This window comes from Chiloscyllium punctatum, chromosome 32, assembly GCF_047496795.1.
Source record: "Chiloscyllium punctatum isolate Juve2018m chromosome 32, sChiPun1.3, whole genome shotgun sequence".
Taxonomy (NCBI): Eukaryota; Metazoa; Chordata; class Chondrichthyes; order Orectolobiformes; family Hemiscylliidae; genus Chiloscyllium; species Chiloscyllium punctatum.
In genome coordinates this window covers 28879595-28900665 of record NC_092770.1, presented here as the reverse complement: position 1 = coordinate 28900665, position 21071 = coordinate 28879595, and the positions used below count along the sequence as shown (strand labels likewise).

General features: G+C 40.4%; 1 protein-coding gene across 4 annotated transcripts in view; it reads left to right on the top strand.

The window, feature by feature from the left end:
- ano6 (anoctamin 6) overlaps nucleotides 1–17118 on the top strand; it is a 145861-nt gene extending 128743 nt beyond the window's left edge. For 3 of the 4 annotated variants that reach the window (XM_072551962.1, XM_072551963.1, XM_072551964.1), the window contains 4 exons: nucleotides 124–329; nucleotides 6510–6721; nucleotides 9762–9867; nucleotides 10571–17118. In XM_072551962.1, coding sequence (XP_072408063.1) covers nucleotides 124–329; nucleotides 6510–6721; nucleotides 9762–9867; nucleotides 10571–10780 — 734 coding nt within the window. In that variant the 3' untranslated portion in view covers nucleotides 10781–17118. Of the gene's footprint in view, nucleotides 1–123; nucleotides 330–6509; nucleotides 6722–9761; nucleotides 9868–10345; nucleotides 10435–10570 lie in introns of all 4 variants that reach the window. The other variant, XM_072551965.1, reaches the window with a different exon arrangement.
- The last annotated feature ends 3953 nt before the right edge of the window (nucleotides 17119–21071 follow it).

Sequence of the window (21071 nt, the reverse complement as noted above, 5' to 3'; positions counted from 1 at the left end):
GTTAGAATGTTTGTTTGAGACCCATGACAGCAGCTGTAAACCAGATGGAGCTGTGAGCCTGATAATGCACAGACAATGTGATGCACAAAGATTTCACTTTACCTTTTCCTGTTCATTTCACAGTTATACAGTTTGGTTTTGCCACCATCTTTGTGGCATCATTCCCTCTGGCGCCTCTGCTGGCACTGATTAATAACATCATCGAAATACGAGTCGATGGTTGGAAAATGACCACACAGTTTCGACGGATTCTGGCAGCCAAAGCGCAAGATATTGGAGCCTGGTTGCCAATCTTGCATGGAGTGGCTGTTTTTGCAGCTGTGACAAATGTAAGTGCAGCCTTTGAGATTAACAACAGCAATGATGTATTTCAGTCTGGTTTATCTTGTTTACTCATTCCCAATCATCTGTCATATGCTGTGTATAACTGCAAAATTGCACGGGGAGTTCTAAATAGAATTTCTTTTTAAAGCAACTGAGTGAAAATGTATATTGTGCACCAAATGGCATGCTAGGGTTTATTTGCCACAGTGTCAGGTTTACCATTTCTGTCAGTTTGCCAGATACAAAGTACAATGAGAGGCGTATAAAACCAGTGGAAGAGTTAGAGGAGGTGACATGCTGGTTGTTATTATTGGAAGTATTTTTGTACTTTTTCACCTTCTTGGCTGATGTCTAATGCAGCCTAATTCCATCCTTTGTCCAGTTGGGTCTGTTCAGCCTGATCCTCCACCTTTCAGTCCTGTCAGTCTCTACTCAACATCGAACCACCGATAACACCCCAGCTTTGGTAACTAGGTGAAATGCAATCTAGTTGTGCATCTATTCCAATCTGTACCGATATAACTATTGGCACATTATTGAAGCATTGTCTAATTTTTCACGAGAAGACACAAAGGTCCTGACCTGAGCTGTTGTTTCTGCATCCATTAAAGCTGGTGATCCAGGGAAATTGATGAGCACCAGAAAACCGTTCATTGATTAAAATGGATCTTTGTTTTTGATTGGCAGTATTGTACATGATTAGTGTATAGTTTTCCTGCAAAAATATTATAAACAATAGACAACAAGAACTAATATTAGGGCTGTTTTCCTACTGTAGACATAGCTACAGATCTGTGCATTATTGTGGTCAAATTGCCCCTGTTTTTAGAAATATGTTTTTCTCTCACATATCTGCTCAGTTATTTAATATTGCCAAACGCAAAATCTGCAGAGATCCAGTGCAATTGGCCAGCATTCTAAATATAATTTAAAATTATTTTAACTTGAATTGTATTTAAAGGTGGTAACTTATGGGGCTTTGATTAGAACTGAAAATTGATTTATTCCAAAAACACATTTTAATCAGTATCAGTTTATTACCTCTGAATAACCTGATTTTAAATTACAGTAAATGACCTTTTAAGCAAAAGTACAGAAATGTACATCAGTTGCATAAGTGGTAAAGTAAATGGTGTGTTTGGATTCAAGAGCTTTTAAAATGTTCCTTTTAATTTTCTTGCACACAGAAGAACCAGCAAATGAAAGTAATTGGCAGAAATTCCCAGTGGTGGTTAGTTCTTCCCAGGAAATGGCTAATTCTGTGGGTAGAGTTGCCATCTAAATACTATGGATATTGAGTTTACACTGACCATAATTTGTGTTTGAGATTCCATGAGCATTTAATTTCAGCTGAAATCTTTTTTAAAAAGCCAACACAACCAAGCAGAAAATCTTCCCCAATAAAGGTAAAACACTGTGGATACTGAACATCTGATACTGACTCAGAATGCTAGAGAAACCCAGCAGGCCTGGCAGCAACCGTGGTGAGAGAAACAGACTTAAAGTTTTGAGTTTAGTGTGACACTTCTTCATAACTGAGAGGTGTTGGTGAGTGCTCATATTACAAAGGACCTAGTCAGTTTCTTGATATTCACTACATACGTTCATTGGAACGATGACAAATCGGTTCAACCATGGCTGAGAACATTGTTGCGATGGCCGCAGTGCAATAAAGGCACAGAGAAATAGAAAGATAACACGTATCACCAGCAACTCCAGGACCTGCAGCAACTTGTGGTGTCTGGCAAACAGCCTCTGCATGAAGACATTGAGGCTGAAGGTGCCCTCAGGATATGGAGGTGGTACAGGAGGCCCAGAATGTATCATCCTCAATACCATTTGAACGAGATGCATTGCTGCCACAGAGTAAGGATGTCCATACACTGAACTGTTTCATCTGCTGGAACTTGACCTGTGATTTAATGAGGTTGATGGCAATCCTATGCCAATGGCTGTCAAGGTGACAGCTCTGCTAAGTTTTCGTGCGACTGGCTGCTTCTTGAGAATCCAGTGGGGACCTTCGCAAGACCTCTCAATCCTCCGGGCACAGATGTACCAATGAACCACTTCACCTTGTTTCCTCATGATGAGGTCAGTGCAGCAACCCGGTCAGTGGAGCTTGACTGGACTCCCCACAGATGCAGGACACTACAGACTGTACATACACCAAGTTGAGAGTAATATATCATAATGTGTCAATAGAAAATGCTTCCATTCAGTAAATGTACAATCATCCATGATTACAGGAATCTGATAGAAATAGCTGGAAGGTGCCAGCTGTGTATATTCTTGAGAACGCTCAGGTCCCTGCCTCATTTCAAAGGCCAGATGCCTTACAAGGATAGTTACTGGGAAATAAGGGCATCCCCTGGTTGATAACTCGATGAATCAAGCCTCTTACTAAGGCTGAACATAGATACAAAGCAGGTCAGGCAGCATCTGAGGAGCAGGAGAATCAATGTTTTGGGAAAAAGCCCTTTTGAGTCCTGATTCCTGATGAATTCCTGTGCTTTTCAGCACGACTCTAATCTTGGCTCTGATCTCCAGCACCTGCAGTCCTCACTTTCTCCGAGTTGATTTTAACCTCACTGAGAAGCCTCTTTCAAGGATGCCTACCTTGAATAAGTTCTCTTCCTCTCTCTACAAGGATCTCAGTGAGTCTCTCTCTCACTGCACCCCCCAGGTCATCTCCTCTGCCCTAAAGTGCTTCAGCCATGTCCTGAAGCAGACTCACTACCACAGCCACATCTCCTTCCTCAGAACCTGACTACAGAACCAACTGATCCCACATGGATTCCGGACTACATTCACATCAGCACAATTTGGACCTAAACAGGACAACCAGTATATACTCCAAATTCGAAACCTCCACAAACGGTTGTCCTTCCGGATCCTCTGATCCACACTCACAGCCATGTGCCGCCACCTAATCAGCCCTGCCTCAGCTGAGGGCCACCCTCTCTCAGAACTGCAAAGGACCTCTGCTGTTTTACATCCTCAGAAGAATTCACACACTTAACAAACGCTTTTTCTACACCATGTCAGACATCAAAAACACTCACGTTAACACCGCCGATAGTATCGCCTATGACATGCCCACTGTGGATCCCACAATCACCACCTCCGCGCCCCTGCCCCGATGCCCCTGGTGAGCGTCACTTCCATAAATGATGTCATCCCAGTCCCTCTACTACCACGCCCACTCTAGTTACAGTCTCCACCCCCATTCCCAGCTCCCAGCCCTGCTGAGTTTTCACCATCCCACAAGACCTCCCCCTCACTGAGAACAAATGATCAGTCCTCAACAAAGGCCTTATCTTCGTCCCCCTCCACTCCCGGATCAACAAATTCAACGCACGTTGTGACATCAAACACCTTTTCCTCCTCCTCTGTGCTTACTTTTCCATCAAGACTCCCGCCCACTTTCCGAGGACCCCTTCTCCCACGTCAAACACGCCCTGTCCATCTGTACACCCCATGCTGGTCTGTTACCCACCCTCGATCTCTTTATTTCCAATTGCCACCGTGGCATTGACTGCCTCAACCTGACCACCCCCCCTTCCCCACTCCAGCCTCTCACCCTCGCAATACACAGCCCTCCACTCCAACCTCAACCTCACCATCAAACCTGTAGACAAGGGTGTTGGGTGCGCAGTGGTAGTTTGGCGCACTGACCTGTATACCACTGAAGCCAGGTGGCAACTCGAAGACACTTCCTTCTGCTGGCCCCTCGACCATGACCTCACCTCCCATCACCAAACCATCATCTCCCAGACTGTACACAACCTCATCACCTCAGGGGATTTCCCACCCAGAGCTTCTAACCTCATAGTCCATTAACCCCACACTGCCCGATTCTACCTCCTACCCAAGATCTCCACAAGTCTGACTACCCCAACCGACCCATCGTCTCAGCCTGGTCCTGCCCCACCGAACTCATTTCAACATACCTTCATACTGCCCTATCGCCCCAGTCCAGGAATTCCCCATACAAGTTTGGGACACCACCCATGCCCTCCACCTCCTCCAAGACTTTTATTTACCTGGCCCCCAAATGCCCCACCTTCAGCATGGATATCCAATCCCTCTACACCTCCATCCGCCATGACGATGGCCTTTAAGCCCTCTGTTTCTTCCTCCCCCGACATGCCCACCAGTACCTTTCCACTGACACTATCATTAGTTTGGCTGAACTGGTCCTCACCCTTAATAATTTCTCCTTTGAATCCTCCCACTTCCTCCAGACAAAAGGGATAGCCATGGGCACCCGCATGGGCCTCAGCTGGCTCTTCATTGGGTACGTGGAACAGCCCATCTTCCACAGTTACACCAGCACCATTCCCTGCTTTTCCTCCGCTATATTCCTGATGAAGGGCTTTTGCCTGAAATGTTTTTTCTCCTGCTCCTCATATGCTGCCTGACCTGCTGTGCTTTTTTCAGCACCAGACTCTTGACTCTAATCTTCAGCATCTGCAGTCCTCACTTTCGCCGTGGACACAATGCAGCCCATTTTTCATGAGCAGACAATAGGTTGCCTGAAGTTGAGGGTTCAATGCTTGGATTAGTTTCAGGGTCCTTGCAGTACACTCTGACAGAGTGTGCTGTGTAATCCCTGCATGCTGTGCAGAATTGGAGCAAGCAAGGAGAGAATATAATGGGGCATTGAAAAGCTGGGTAAGCAACAGCAGTCTTCCAAGGAGAAAGATGAGAACGTTGAGCAGGACGAACATCACCTTTGGAAACAAAAACAAATTGCTGGAAAAACTCAACAGTTCAGGCAGTCATGAGACCCTTCTCCTGGACTTAAACATTAACTCCGTCTCTCTCTCTCTCTCCACAGATACAGCCAGACCTGCTGAGTTTGTCCAGCAATTTCTGCTTGGGATTTCCAGCACCTGCAGCTCTTTGTTTTATCACCTTTAGAACGATGGAGCAGCGCAACAAGCTGGACAAGGATGGAATTGACGGCCACTTCCAATAGATGTACCTTTTATTGAACAACAGAAAAACTGAAGGGAAAATAAAAAGTTGTATTTACTCTTGGGAATACACAGAGTCTGCTTGTTTTTTGAACAACAACTTTACAATGACTGATGACTTGAAGATCATAGAATAATCTTGGTGACTTTTGTAAAGTTGTTCAAAAAGCAAGCAGACCCTGCGTATTCCCAGATGTAAATACAACTTTTCATTTTTCCTTCAGTTTTTCTGTTGTTCAATAAAAGGTAATGTCATCAACTGTTCGAAGGCTTTCTCCCTCATTGAATGATGAGGCAATGATGATGCAATGCAGTTGCAATGACAGTCGTTCAAACGGGTGATGTAAAGAGGCAGAACGTTTATGACTGTGATATTCTATTTCCAATGAAGTGTCACCCATACTCCTATGTGCCTATAGAAACGTTTCTTTTTTGTTACCCTCCTATTCTCCCTATTGTGAAGGGCTATTTGTGGTGGGTAGACTTCAGCCTGATGCACAGCCAGACTTTAAATATGGCACTTGGTCCGAGCAGTAGTGAGTACTTTTGCCATTGGTGAGTACACAATAGCACAAGCTGGGGCCAGGTAAATACATAAGGAGTGAGTAGCAGAGAACTCCACATAGTAACTTGCAGGAGAGAAACCGTCCATGAAACTCCCTGAATTGGTAGCAATTCAGTAGCATTGCTCGGAATTTTATGGTTTTAGTCCCTGAGTAAGTACATTTAATCTCGCAGCCTGTCAACTCTTGAGGGGGGAAAGAAATTTAATCATTCTTGTTTCTGTTCTGTGCAAGGTTTCACTCGAAATGGATTATTAACTCACATTTCTCTCCACAGATGCTGCCAGACCTGCTGAGCTTTTCCAGCAACTTCTGTTTTTGATAATAATTCTTAGTCAGATTGTAACATAAATTTGTCAGTCTGACCTAGGATATCCTAACTTTGTTCCTGTGGTGCTGGTGACCCCAAAATCTCATCTTAGATCACAGCCCACAGTTTGGGGAAACCTTGTGCTATGTAATGGATCTGGTGATTAGACTTCGGATTTGTGAATTATTCGGACACTTACTGTTATGTATTTAATATAAGTAACTTAAATTGTTATGAGAAATAGACTAGCTAATTATATTTTCTATGCTTTTTTGCTTTCCTTGTTGAGCTTTAACATTATCCCTTGTCCTTTTTCTTTTCTCTTGTTTATAGGCACTGATCATTGCATTTACATCAGATATGATTCCCAGGCTTGTGTACTATTGGGCACTGTCTGTGCAACCCTTTGGAGCACACAACAGCTCGACCATGCAAGGTTACATCAATACGACTCTCTCTGTTTTCAGTATCGCTGACTTCACAAGTCTCAGCAAGCCCAAGAATACACCGCCCTGGTTTGACCGTGAAAATGCTACCACCTGCAGGTTGGTGCTATGTCATTTTTGGCGGGGGGGCGGGGGTTGGTGGGGAGGAGGGGGTAGTGGCCTAGAAAGTGCTGGAATGCTGCGTCTCTGAGTCAGCACAATGTTTCTCTCAAACTTCAGGACTGGCTGTTTTTGCATGGCAAATCGTTTGCATAAATGGATAACCACTTGTCCTTTGCTCGCCCTCCAGTTAAATATGGAAACAGGCAGATTGAGTTTCTGCTTTAAATTTTTAACCGTATTGCTCCAAGACAGTTAATAATAAACCATCATAATTCTATAATGGAAATCTGGGGCATGACCTATTACTGTTAATGGAATTATGGCCACTGAAGTCTCAATAACCCCAAAGGCTTCAGTCTTCATGGTGAAGAAGATCTTTTAGATTACCAATGATCAGAAACTGAAGTGGGCTAGCCATCCAAATGCAGAAGCTACAAAAGCAGATCAGAAACTGGGAATTCTATGTGTGTGACACACCTCTACACTCCTGAATGCCTGCCCATCACCTACAAGGCACAAGTTCACTTGCCCAATGAAAGCAGCTCCAGCAACACTCAAGAGGCTTTACCCAATCCAGGACAAAGCAGCCCACATGATTGGCATTCCATCCACAATCACTCATTCCCTCCATCATCAATGCAGAGTAGCAGCAGTGTAGTGTCAACAAGATGCACTACATAAATTCACCAGGGCTCCTCAGACAGCACTTTCCAAGACTACAATCACTTGCATTTATAAGACCGTAAAGAAAAATAGAAACAGGCACAGGATATTCAGCCCCTCAGGCTTGGTCTATTTAATAGGTTTCTTTACATTCATAGAAACATAGAAGATAAGAGCAGGAGGAGGCCATTCGGTCCTTTGAGCCTGTTGCACAATTCATCGCGATCCTGGCTGATCGTCCAACTCAATAGCCTAATCTTGCTTTCTCCCTATAACCTTTGATCCCGTTCAGCCCAACTGTGATACCTAGCTGCCTCTTGACTGCATCAACTATTTCCTGTGGTAATAATTCCACAGGCTCACCACTCTTTGGCTTCCTCATGTTCACTTTCTTGCCCTTGCCCCAGAGTTCTTGATTCTCCAGATAATCAAGAATCTATCCATTGCAGCTTTAAATGTACACAAGGACTCTGCTCCACCAGCTTCCAAAGACTCTCCACCCCTTGATAGAAGAAATTCCTCCTCATTTCATTCTTAAATGGGCTCCCCTTTATTCTGAGACTATGCCCTCTGGTCCTAGACTCTCCCATGAGGGGAGACATCTGCTTAGCATTTACCCGAAAGAATCTAATATTTTCAATAAGATCACCTCTCATTCTTCTAAATTGCAATGAGTAGAGTCTCAACACGTTTAATCTTTGCTCATAAAGACAATCCCTCAGTTTCTACGATCATCTAATGAACCTTCTTTGAACAGCTTCTAATGAAATAATGTTTTTCCTTCAATAAGGGGACCAAAACTGTGCACAGTATTCCAGATGTGGTCTCACCAGCGCCTAGTACAATTGCAGTAAGACTTCCCTCCTCTATACACCAACCCCCTTGAAATAACATTCCACGATACTTCCTGCTTACCTGCTAACTTTCTATGTTTCATGCAGAAGTACCTCCATGTTTTGACAAACATTAATGAAATTGTGGATAATGAGGAATATTATCATAGGATGCAGCAGGATATAGATCACCTGGAAAATTTGGTGGAGAAATGGCACATGGAGTTTAATCCAGATAAGTCTGAGGTCCAAATTTTGGGAGGTCCAAATGTACGAGGAAAGTTTACAGATTTGGGCAGGATCCATAGGAGCATGAATATACAGATGGATCTTGGGGTGCGAGATCATGAAAATAGCAACACAAGTGCATAAGGTGGTAAAGAAGGCATAAGGCATGTTTGCCTTCATTGGTTGGTGTATTGCATAAAAGTTAGCAAGTCATGTTGTAGTTGTATAAACCTTTAGTTAGACCACATTTGGAATATTGTGTGCAGACCTGGTCGCCATACCAAAGAAGGGATGTAGAGTCTTTGGAGAGCGTGCAAAAGAGATTTACCAGGATGTTGCCTAGTTGGGAGAGTATTAGCTACAAGGAGAGGTTGGGCAAATTTGGACTGTGTTCACTAGGCCATTTGAGACTAAGGGGCGATCTGATATAAGTATATAAAATTATGAGCAGAATGGATACATGGATGGCCTTTTTTTTTCCCGGGAGGAAATGTCAAATAGTTGGGTACATAGGTTTAAGATGGAGGGGGAAAGTTGAAAGGACATGGGCAAGGAAAGTTTTTTACACAGAGGGTGGTAGATGCTTGGAATGTGCTACCAAGAGACATGCTAGGAGCAGAAATGATAGCAACGTTCACGGGGCATGAACGGGCTAGAGGGATATGGACCATGTGCAGGCAGATGGGATTAGTTTAGAATACCATCAGTTTAGAATGGCATCATGGTCGGCACAGACATGTTGAACTGAAGGGCCAGTTCCTGTGCTGTACTGTTCTGTGTTCTGTATTGGGATTAACTTTGCAAATTAACAAGAGTAGATGCTCATGCAACATAAGCACATGATGTAACATGCATTATGGGTGAAAGGTTATGAAATTGTGCTGACCTCTGTGTCAGACTTCACAATACACATTCCTGTTGAACATTCCACATACAATGTATACATTCCTGTCTACTTCAAGAGTGTGCATTGATAAGCCCTGCCCTGTTAGAATAAATACAGGTGCATCACTGTTAACATCAAATTCCGTCACAAACTGTCCATTTGCAAATTTAGATCAAATTGCTTTACAGCAAACCCTATCATTATCAAGAAATACTGTATTTGTTACCTTCAATGTATCTCTTAGTTTAGTGAGGTTGGTAGATTTTCTTTCCCACATAATTTGATTTAGGAATTTTATTTCTGTCATCCAATTGCTTTTATCACTATTGTTTCTTGTTAGTACATGTCTCTTATGTGAAGATATTAGCTTTAATTTGTTGCCATTATATGGACTTTGAATGATTTAGTCATTTTCATTTTGTGTCAGGTACCGAGACTTGCGATATCCTCCTGGTCACCCTCTACAGTATTATCATAGCCTTTATTTCTGGCATATAATGGCCGCCAAATTGGCTTTTATTATTATTATGGAGGTGAGAGATATTATAAAATTATTTTTGTATGTGTAATATTTGTAGTTTGCAATGGCTGATATTGCCTCTGTGATGAACTAAAAGATGAGAAATAAAGAGAGTCATTCACATAAAGGCAGGAATGTCATGAAAATGTACCTTTTTTTTATTCGTATGGGGACGTGGGTGCCAGCAGCTGGGTTGGCATTTATTGCCCACCTCTAAGGCATTCTCTAAGGGCAGTGAGCTCCTGGGACATTATATATGTATCTTCGAATGATTTCTGGAATGCATTCTTTGACCTGCAATTCTTATTTCTTTTATGAATTATTTTTGACACAATGTGTGAAATAATCATATTGTGGCAAAAGTGTGCTGTCTCAGATGTACAGTCATATGTCATTCTAGCATTGACCTAATATGCATCAAAAATAAAATATCATTTAATAAATCTGTAATTGTAATTTGACTCACAATATTAAGAATACATTTCTTTTAGCACAGAGGTGAAAACAGACATTGTGGGAAATGCGACATGAATGGGAATAGTTTGCTTTCCTCAGTACACCAAGCAATTAAGTGCAGGCAGTTAAGTGACCCTGGTTATTACATGGTCTCAGAATTATAACATATGATACGGCAATGAAGCAAACAATTTTTAATGTTATACTCTTAGAGAAATGGGCAGAGTTTTTAATAGCATATTTGTTTTATTATTTTTCAGCACGTTGTATTTACAGTGAGTTTCCTTGTCTCTTACTGCATTCCTGACGTACCAAAACACATTAAAGAGCAAATTAAGCGGGAGAGGTATCTGACACAGAAGCTTCTGCATGAATCTCAACTTACAGACTGGCATAACAAAATGGCAGAAACTGCCAAAAATATAATGAAGGGTCCAGTGAGCATGAAATCTGCAGACATGGATGTATAAACACTTGTGACACAAATCTGTAATTTTTTTATCTTACATTTTTTAAAAGGAGGTTTGGAGATTTTTTAAATTGTTTGCTTCCAAGACACATTTTGCTTTGTACAATCCTTAAAAAAAGAACTGTTCTGTATTTTGTTTGTCATTTGACCCACTGCATTTTGTAATACTGATACTGACGGTTGGTGCAGGAGGTTTCAGGAGTTCACATAAATGGTCATTTGTTATATTTACATAGGGGTGACAAATATGATACTTTGAAAATATCATGGTGTTATCCTGGACCGTTTTAGAATATGAAAAAGGAATGTAATGACTAAAAAACTGAGCAAAGAAGTGGTAGGAAAGAGTGGTCGCAGTGAGCAAAGAAGTGGTAGCCTTGATTTTTGGATTATTTTCAGCTGAAAATTGAGCAAAATTGCTATTGCACCAGAAAGTAGCCCACTGCTGATATGATGCTGTACACTTACATCATTCAGCAATGTAACATGGGAGAATTACTTCACATTGACTGTATAAGTAAATGAACAGCTCCAGGACCAGTAATGTTTGAAATACCCTGCTGTATCATAGTATTCATCGCAGAGAACATATTCAGTGTATGGGTATAATGAAGATGTGGGTGTATTATATCGTTAAGAGAGTTAAAAGCTAGCAGAACTACCTGATAGCACCAAGTGTTCTGAATAAGACACAATGTAACATGTGGTCCAGCAGCTCAGGTAGCTGATTGCCTGGCGACAAAAACAAATTTGAATTAGGCCAATCAGTTTAAAATACACCCCCCAAAAAAACCCCTAACTGTTCCGACACAGGTAAATCCTCCTGCTTTAATTTAAACCAGCAACCCAGAAAAGATTTATCCCATGCAGTAATCTGTGAACATTCGAGAGGCCGAGAACTATAACAGAGAATAATTAACTAAAAGTTATTTACAACTCCTTCCTCTAAGCTATATTTTACTTTCCCTTGTATAATACTGGCCTGATAAAACCCCCCATTAAGATTTACTGAAAAATTCTAATTTCCAACCCACCAGCTGACGAATCTTCTCTTTGTAGATTTGCTCTCCAAGTCGATGTCGATGTTTTCCTCTGTGCAAATACCTTCTCTCGACAGGTACCATTCAGACAGTTCTGACTAGCAGCCTACATCTGTTGGTCTTTTGGCAGTTCTCTCCCAACTGTTCAATTTTTCCCGGTCTTCTACCCCCAAAGCATCGGATTGCGTCATTGGCTTTTAATGTTGCCAATACACTAAATTCAAACTTGATTGGAGTTTGTTTTTTTTTGACTTGTTGCCTTGAAAAGAAAGACTTCTTCAATTCATGAAGTGACTTTCATGACCTTAGAACGACCCAAAGCACTTTATAGCCAATAGCGCACTTGATCATTGTAAAGAAAGAAAATCCAGAAACTGGACTGTTTGCCATGTCTAAACTGCTGCAATATCTAAATCTGATAATGACATCTGAATAGCTGACAAGCAATGGGAAAACTCACTATTAACACTGAAAGCTCAATATGGTAATAAGGCAGGACTTGGAATCATGTGGAATCAGGACGCTAAATATTACGTTGTATGCTTTTCCTGTAACTTGCAGCCAGATTTATTCACAGTCTTCAGAACATAAATAGAAGCAACTCTAGGTCACGATGCTCCTTACGCCTACTCCATTATTTGATACAATCAGATCTTCAACCTCAATTACCCACCCAAACCCCATTATCCTTGATTCCTGTAATGTCCAAAACTATTATTGATCTTAGGCTCAAATATACTCAGGACTGAGCATCCATAACCACTTGTGGTAGACAATTCCAAAGTTTCTCTGCCCTTTGAAGAAATTACTTCTTATCTTCTTAAAAGATTAATCCTGACTCGGTTCCAATCTCCCTAATAATCTAATTGACTGTGTAAGGGTTAAACCATTCACTGACTATTACTCACCATCTTAGTGTTTCTCAAATGTTATTAAAATGAAACAATACTTCTATAAACAGTGTAAAGTACATTTAATATGTAGTATTTCAATCAAAGCACTATTTTTAAAATACATGTAATGTGTTCTGCAGCTTTTCAAAGTGTAAAACAATACATTTGAACAAAAATAGCATATGGAGTAATGAAGATGTGAAATAAAATCTTAGTGTTGGAGAAACTCATCAAATCTGGCACTATCTGTAGGGAGAGAAACAGAATGAATGTCTCGAGTCCAGTATGACACTGAGTTCCAAAGGCAAAACATATTGGGCTCAAAATATTAACAGTATTTTGTTCTCCACAGTTGCTGCCAGACCTGTTGCCTTTCTTCAGCATTTTCTGTTTTTAACCCCATATACTTAAGCTGTGCATCAATTCTTGTCCAGACATCTCATCAGTTTTGCCTGTTAGTCTGTCGTGTGACTCCAGTGCAGCAAGAGTTCAGCCTAATATCCCATTAATTTGCAGCCAATCTGATAATATGTGGAACTGAATTAAAGTTCATATTGTCCTTTATCTGCAGAGCATCGAGAAAAAGCAAAACCAAATGAAAGTAGTTATTGTTTTTTTATATTACTGCTACTTCAAATTACATTCATTCATATAAAATTATTTTTATGAAATGCAGAGTCACCCAGTAAAAACTGCTAAAATCTTTCTAAAAGGCCTATCACGGACAAGTTTATCAAAACTGGACAGAGTGGGTGCAAATAAAAATTGAGATATTATCATCTTTATTCACTTCTGGGCAGTTATATAACCAAAAAAAAACATTTTAGTTACTAGATAAGCCCATAAAATTTTCTTTACATTATATAACCTAAATCCAGTAGCTGAAATAAAGAGTGCAAATGGATTTCTGAGGGGTCTCAGGCTAATCTTTCATAACTGACAAGGATCGGCACGGATAAATCATACCTTTTTCTCACAGTTTGTGTATTTCATCTACTGAAATTTAAGTGGATCTGCCATGTTTATTCACCACCCAGCCCCAGTCCCATATTTTCAGAATAGAATTAAAGAGCTATTCAATAATATGCCACCCATAGTGTTTGATTCACTTCTCAAATGTGTAGCACTTATGTCTTTCAATATAAGATCAATAACTGTGATGGAAATCGAATTCTGACATGAATAGTCACTAAATACCTCAAATCCAATGAAAAGAGCACAATGACTACTTTTTGACATGCAGCTGTATTTGAGCACAATACCTGCTATCAGTTGTTGGTGTCATGTAACATACAGTCGGTATCTATAAAACAAGATTGAGATTCTATCCAAAACAATTAAAAGTAAGTCAATAAAGTATCTCTGCCTCCTGTAGTAGGGTCGAATGCTATTGAAGAAAATGGGAACTTATTCAAAGAGTCCAGTGTATTAAAGGCTGCTTGTCGATGGTAATTTGGAAGCCACCTTCCTTCCCTACAAGGCTCAGACGACTCAGTGCATCTCAGTGGAATTCATTGCCACGGAGTGCAGTGGAAGCCGGGACGCTAAATGTCTTCAAGGCCGAGATTGATAGGTTCTTGTTGTCTAGAGGAATTAAGGGCTACGGGGAGAACGCTGGCAAGTGGAGCTGAAATGCGCATCAGCCATGATTGAATGGCGGAGTGGACTCGATGGGCCGAATGGCCTTACTTCCACTCCTATGTCTTATGGTCTTATGGTTAGTTGTATGTGTAATATGTGTCCTAAGGTACAATCACTACTTTGTACATGGTTAGGCTGGGACTTTTACGCTAGAGTGTAGGATGTTGAGAGGTGATCTGATCGAAGTTTATAAAGTAATGAGAGGTATTGGAGGAGGTATAGGAAAGGTTTGGAGGGATGTGGGCCAGGAGCAGGCCGGTGGGATTAGTTTAGTTTGGGATTATGTTCGACACTGTCTGGTTGGACCGCAGGTCTGTTTCCATGCTGTATGACTCTTGAAAGTGAAAAATAATTTTATCTGAAATATAGAAAGGAAAACATAATTCAGTCATCTTGACATGCTTTTTTTGAATGTCAAGATGCTGTACTAATTAATTTGTATGATCTTTGTGTCTGTAAAGCTTTATATAATTATTCTCCCACCTATAGACATTTTCTAAATAACTGGTAATAACGTTCTTCCTTTTAAATTAATTAAGACAAAATGATATAGGAGCAAAGCATGTCTAATTAAAAATATCGTGACATAAATATATTTGCCATTATTGACTAAATATTAATTGATTTCCTGTTTAAACATCAACAGCATATATAGTTGGACATTGTTTCTGCAAGCTATTTTAAAACTTAAAGGACTTCTTTCTGTTGAAATAGGTTTTACCCAATCATGGTCTGAGGGGGCAATATTTAGCAGAATACCAACTAGGCTAGTTGAGACACCCACTGTGTATATCGTTGGTTCGACATATATATGCTTTCCATTAGAGCTTTGTGAACCAAACAATGACAGTTTATTTGGTTCAGTCCAATTTGTTTTGAAACATTATCTGAAAAAGTTCTCTGATTATCCTGTATGTTAAAGTCTCTACTGATTGGAGTCATACCTGGCACACAAGATGTTAGTTCTGGTCTCAGCGCAAGGACTTTTCTGCAAGAGTTTCTCAGGGTAGTATCTTAGCCCCAGCCATCTTTCACTGTTCCCTCAATGACCTTCCCTCCATCCTAAGGTCAGATGTGGGGAGGTTGCAAATGAAAGCAGTATGTTCAGAATCATTCATGATCCTCAGATACTGAAGCAGTCTGTACCCAAATGCTGCAAAGCCAAGACAACACTTAGTCTTGACCTAATTTGTGGAGTGATACTTGCACCACGAGTGCCAAGCAATGACTTTTTCTATTGAGAGAATGCAGCCATTGCCTGTTGATATTCAATAGCGTTACTATCATTTGAATCCCTTAAATATTACTATACATATAAGAGCAGGTCATAGACTAGGAGTTCTTTAGAAAGTAACTCACTTCCTGACTCCCCAGGTCTTGTCCACCATCTACAAGACATAAGTCAGGAGTGTGTTGGAATACTGCCCATTTGCCTGGGTGTGCAGCTTCAACACCATCCAGGACGAAACCAGACCACTTGCTTGCCGCTCCATCTAACACATTCAATATTCACTCCCTCTCCCACTGACACACCGTGGCAGCCTTATGTGCCATCTGTAAATGTAACTGACCAAGGCTACTTAGATGACACTTTTCAAACCTGTGACCACAATCACTTTGAAACAAACAGCTTGGAACACCACCACCTGCAAATTTGTATCCAAGCTGTACAGTATCTTGAATTGGAACTATATTGCTGTTCCTTTATTGTCGCTGGGTCAAAGTCCTGGACCTCCCACCCTAAATTATATTGTGGGTGCACCTACACCACATGGATTGTAGAGAGGAAACTTAGTTTCACCGTCTCAAGGGTAGTTAGAGATGGATGATAAAGCTGCCACAGTTTGTTTAGTTAGTCTGTAAAATCTGATACAACTTTGTTTTCTGATAGGTCATTTTTCTTTCATTCCTATAATGTATTAATATTGTATAAAGGCAGCTTTTGTATCATTTGACATTTTCACTATTTTGATTTGGATCCATTAAAATCAATAAAGCAGGGTAAAAGTGGAGGGAAGGTTACATCCTTAATTATAACCTTATTATATTCTCATTTGCATTTTAAATAGTGTTTCAATTTTTAAAACCTCCATTTTCTTAATCTGAGACCTTACGGTTTTAAAAGTCTGGAACGTAGCAGAAAAGGAAGAAGTTATATTCTTTTATAGCAACAAAATTTGTTGCAAATAAATAAGGTCAATCTTATTTTGTTTGTGCCCAGAAGTTATGGTGATGAATTCTAAAATGGGATGAAATTTGTTATTTAAGACAATAAGCTATGACATATTGCGTAGCTCAACCCTTCTCTCTGTACAAACCAGTGAACCTTAATGTCTTTAGAGAATATTGGGAAGTAAATACATGTACTTGATAAACGACTATATCAATATTGCTTTGCTTTAATCTCTGGTTAGGATGAAATAAGCATTTATTTTTCATTTTTGCCAGAATGTTGATTACATTCATTTAACTCTCATAGGTTTATCGCATTTATTTTTCAAGCAAATAAACAAATGTTCATTCACACCCACATCTTGGTCAGGAGGGTGTATTTTGTTTAACTTGAAATATCAGTAGAAAAGTTCAGAGTTCATTTATGTGGCTGAACAAATCTGATTGACACGTTTGTGTTAAGTATATATACAACAAGCTGGTAATGAAGCCACAATGTGGATCATTTATGTTTGTCTATCATGCAGTTATTGAACACACTTTCATCTTTACCAAAGAGCACCAATAATATGGAATAAAATATATTAATTTTTCATTTTTGCTTCTTTCTTCTTCAAAGCACTTGACATATTGAATTGTATTGTAACTGTGAATATAGGTTAATTGCAATCATGAAAGTTTATTTTGTTGGAAGTCATTAATTAAAATTGTGTTGATCCTTACTTTGTAATTAAAAATACCTCCCATGTTTCTCTACAAAAATAACTGAATTGCATTCATTTTAACTGTGTCTATACTGGACATGTCTCACACTGTTTCCTGTGTGGAATTATATGTATGAATGTTGCATTTCAGTTTTAAATTTTGTTCAATAAAGTGGAGAACCCATTCTCACAGACCTATGTACAATAGATATACCTATGATATAACCTGACACATAGTAATTTATATATCACATTGAGACAAGAGGAACATGGAAATAATAAGTTTTGTGAGGGACCCAAATAGATAGGCATAAGTAGGCAAGGGGACTGATGGATATTCTCATTCCTGACTTTCTTCCATAATAGGAAAGCTATGGTCTCTTAGGAGTGATTGTTCCAATTTAGCTCACTTTTTGAAAAAGTCTCAACCATTCCCTGCTTCCCAATAAGGTTAGAAGAATAACTCTTAGTAATAGGGAGGCAACATACTAGTGGTATTATCACTGAACTGTTAATCCAGAGACTCAGCTAATGTTCTGGGAACCCGGGTTTGAATTCCACCCTGTCAGAATTGAATTCAATTAAAAAATCTGGAATGAAGAGTCTAATGATGACCATGAAACCATTGTCAATTATTAGAAAAACCCATCTGGTTCACTAATTTCCTTTAAGGAAGGAAACTGCCATCCTTACCTGGTCTGGTCTACATGTGACTCCAGACCCATGGCAATGTAGTTGACTCCTAACTGCTCTCTAGGTAATTAGGGATGGATAATAAATGCTGGTCTAGCCAACGAGGCCTTCAGCCCGTGAATGAATAAGAGTTCCTGAACTTGGACATTCTCCTTAAACTGACAATATTGATGACCAACAGAAACACTAAGTCTAGACATCAAACATGAACAATTGCAAATGCCCACAAGACAGTCACCCAATCTGCCAAAACATGTGTTTTCTCCCACCACTGATTGTCAGCCTCCTGCTCAGCAACTTTTTCTGCTGACCCCACCTGCTTCCTATTCACTGCCCATGCTGCCTTTCTTGAAATGGCTATCTCAGAAACATCTTTCAATCTCATGTGATCACTATCCACTAAGCAACCTGCTTAAATATTACTATTTTTGCTGAAATATTTTCTGAAGAGAAGAGCACGTGGCTGTTTCCAGCTGAAGGTATAACTCTTCTCCAGCTGTTTGGTCTTCACCTCATTTTGGTGAAATTCAAATAAAGATTTTGACAAAAATGCTGGATTTGCTCAGCAGATGTGACTGGCTCTGTGGAGACAACAGTTAAATTTCTAGCTCCATGATCTTTCGTAAATACTGCCAGACCTTTTGAGAATTTGTAGAATTCTCTGTTGTTATTCCAGATTTCCTACATCAACTGTACCTTTCCAGCACCATGGACGGTTTTATTTCAGAGGTGCATTAATTGGAAAAAAGATTCAACTACCTGCCCATTTAATTGGTGTAGATTGAGAACAGATTACCATGTGCATTAATGTAACTTTTAATCTTGAAAAATGCCTTGTGTCATTTCAAAATAGTCAAAAACCAGATATCCAACCAATAAACCAGGAGATGTCAGCTAGGTTGATGAAAAGCTTAGTCAAAACAGTAAGTTTTGATAAGCATCTTCAAAGACAATCTTCCTATCAAAGGCAGAGGTGTTGAGGCTGGAAACTCCAAATTGCAGCAGAATGCATAACCACTGCTGCAACCTTGAGTTATGGTACTACTGGACAAGTCAGATCCCAGAAATAAGTCTGGCCTGATAGATCATTTTTTTGAAAATTATTAATGTGCACATTCACTGAAACATAGTCACATGATGCTGGAGTTTCTTTCACAACAAAAGTTTATTACAATGAAGTTGAAAATAATACAAGTCATAGGACATAGAATGTACAGCATAAGGATGGGACAGCACGGTGACTCAGTGGTCAGCATCGATGCCTCACAGTGCCAGGGACCCGAGTTCAATTCCAGCTTTGGACGACTGTCTGTGTGGAGTTTGCACATTCTCCCCGTGTCTGCGTGGGTTTCCTCCAGCTGCTCTGGTTTCCTTTCACAACCGAAAGATGTGCAGGTTAGGGTGGATTGGCCTTGCTAAATTTCTCATAGTGTTCAGGGATGTGTAGGTTGGGTGCATAAGTCTGGGGTAAATGTAGAGTCAAAGGGGAATCAGTCTGGGTGGGTTACTCTTCGGAGGGTCAGTGTGGACTTGTTGGGCTGAAGGGCCTGCTTCCGCACTGTAAGGATTCTAAGGAAAGGTCCTTCCATTCACTATGACTGCGCCAACCATGATGCCATTCTAAACTAATTCTATCCCTCTATTCCCAGCCTGTTCATGTGTCTACTTCTTGAATGTTGCTATCATATCTGCTTCTATCACCTCCACTACAGTGTGTTGCAGTCACCTATTACTCTGTAAAAAACAACCTGCCTCGCACATCATCTGTAAAATTTCCTTTCTCACTATAAGTTTATGCCTCCTTGTATGTGATATTTCCATCCTGGGAAAAGGACTCTGACTATCCACCGTATCCATGCCCTTCATAATTTTATAGGCTTCTATCAGGTCAGCTCTCAGCCTCCAACCCTCTCACAAAAACAATCCAAGTTTGTCCACCCTCTCCTGAGAGCTAATATACTCCACCCAGGCAACATCCTGGTAAACCTCTTTGCACTCTCTCCAAAGCTCCCATATGTTTCCTATAGTGTGGTGACCAGAACTGCACACAATATTCCAAATTTCACCTAACTAACATTTTATAGAACTGCAACATGACTCACCAACTTTTAAATTCAGTGCCCCAACTGATGAAGGCAAGTATGCTGTATGCCTTCTTTGCTACCTTATCCACTTGTGTTGCCACTTTTGGTGAGCCATGGACTGGCATCCCAAGATCCCCCTGTATATCCTGTAGTTCCTAAGGGTCCCGCCATTTACTCTACACTTAACTCTTGCATTTGACTTCCCAAAATACATTACCTCACTGGATTAACTCCATATACCACTTCTGTGCCCTTCTTTCTAGCTGATCTCTACCCTGTTGTATTCTTGAACAGTCGCCTTCACTCTGCATAACTCTTTGTGTCATCTGCAAACTTACTAATCAGACCACATATATTTTCATCCAAATCATTTCTATATTATTACAAAGAGCAAAAGTCCCAGCATTTATCCTTGTGGAAAACACTGGTCACAGAACTCCAGTCAGAAAAACACCTGTCCACAACTACCCTGTCTCTCCTATGACCAAACAAATTTTGTATCCAACTTAACAACTCATCCTGGATCCCATATGACCTATCTTCCGGACAAGCCTACCATAAGGGAACTTGGCAAATACTTTAGTAAAGTTCATGTAGACAACATGCACTACCCTACCCTCATTAATCGTCTTCATCACTCCTTCAAACAATTCAACCAAATTTATGAGACAAGACCTCCATTGCACAAAGCCATGCATTCCTAATAAGTCATTATTTTCGAAATGCAAGTACATCCTGTCCAATAATTTCCCTGACACTATAGGCTCACCGGCCTAAAATTTCCTAGATTATCCCTGTTGCCCTTCTTAAACAAAGGAAGATTATTGGCTATTCTCCAGTCTTCTGGTTCTTCACCTGTGATTGAAGAGGATACAGAGATCTGTTAAGGCCGTAGCAATATCCTCCTTTGCCTCCCTCAGTATCCTGGGATAGATCCCATCAGGCTCTGGGAACTTAACTACCTAAAGGAATTTCATGATATCCAACAGCTCCTCTTCATAAATTCCCTCCTCTGTCTTTGAGGGGACCTATCCTTTCCCTAGCTACCCTCTTACTTCTAATATA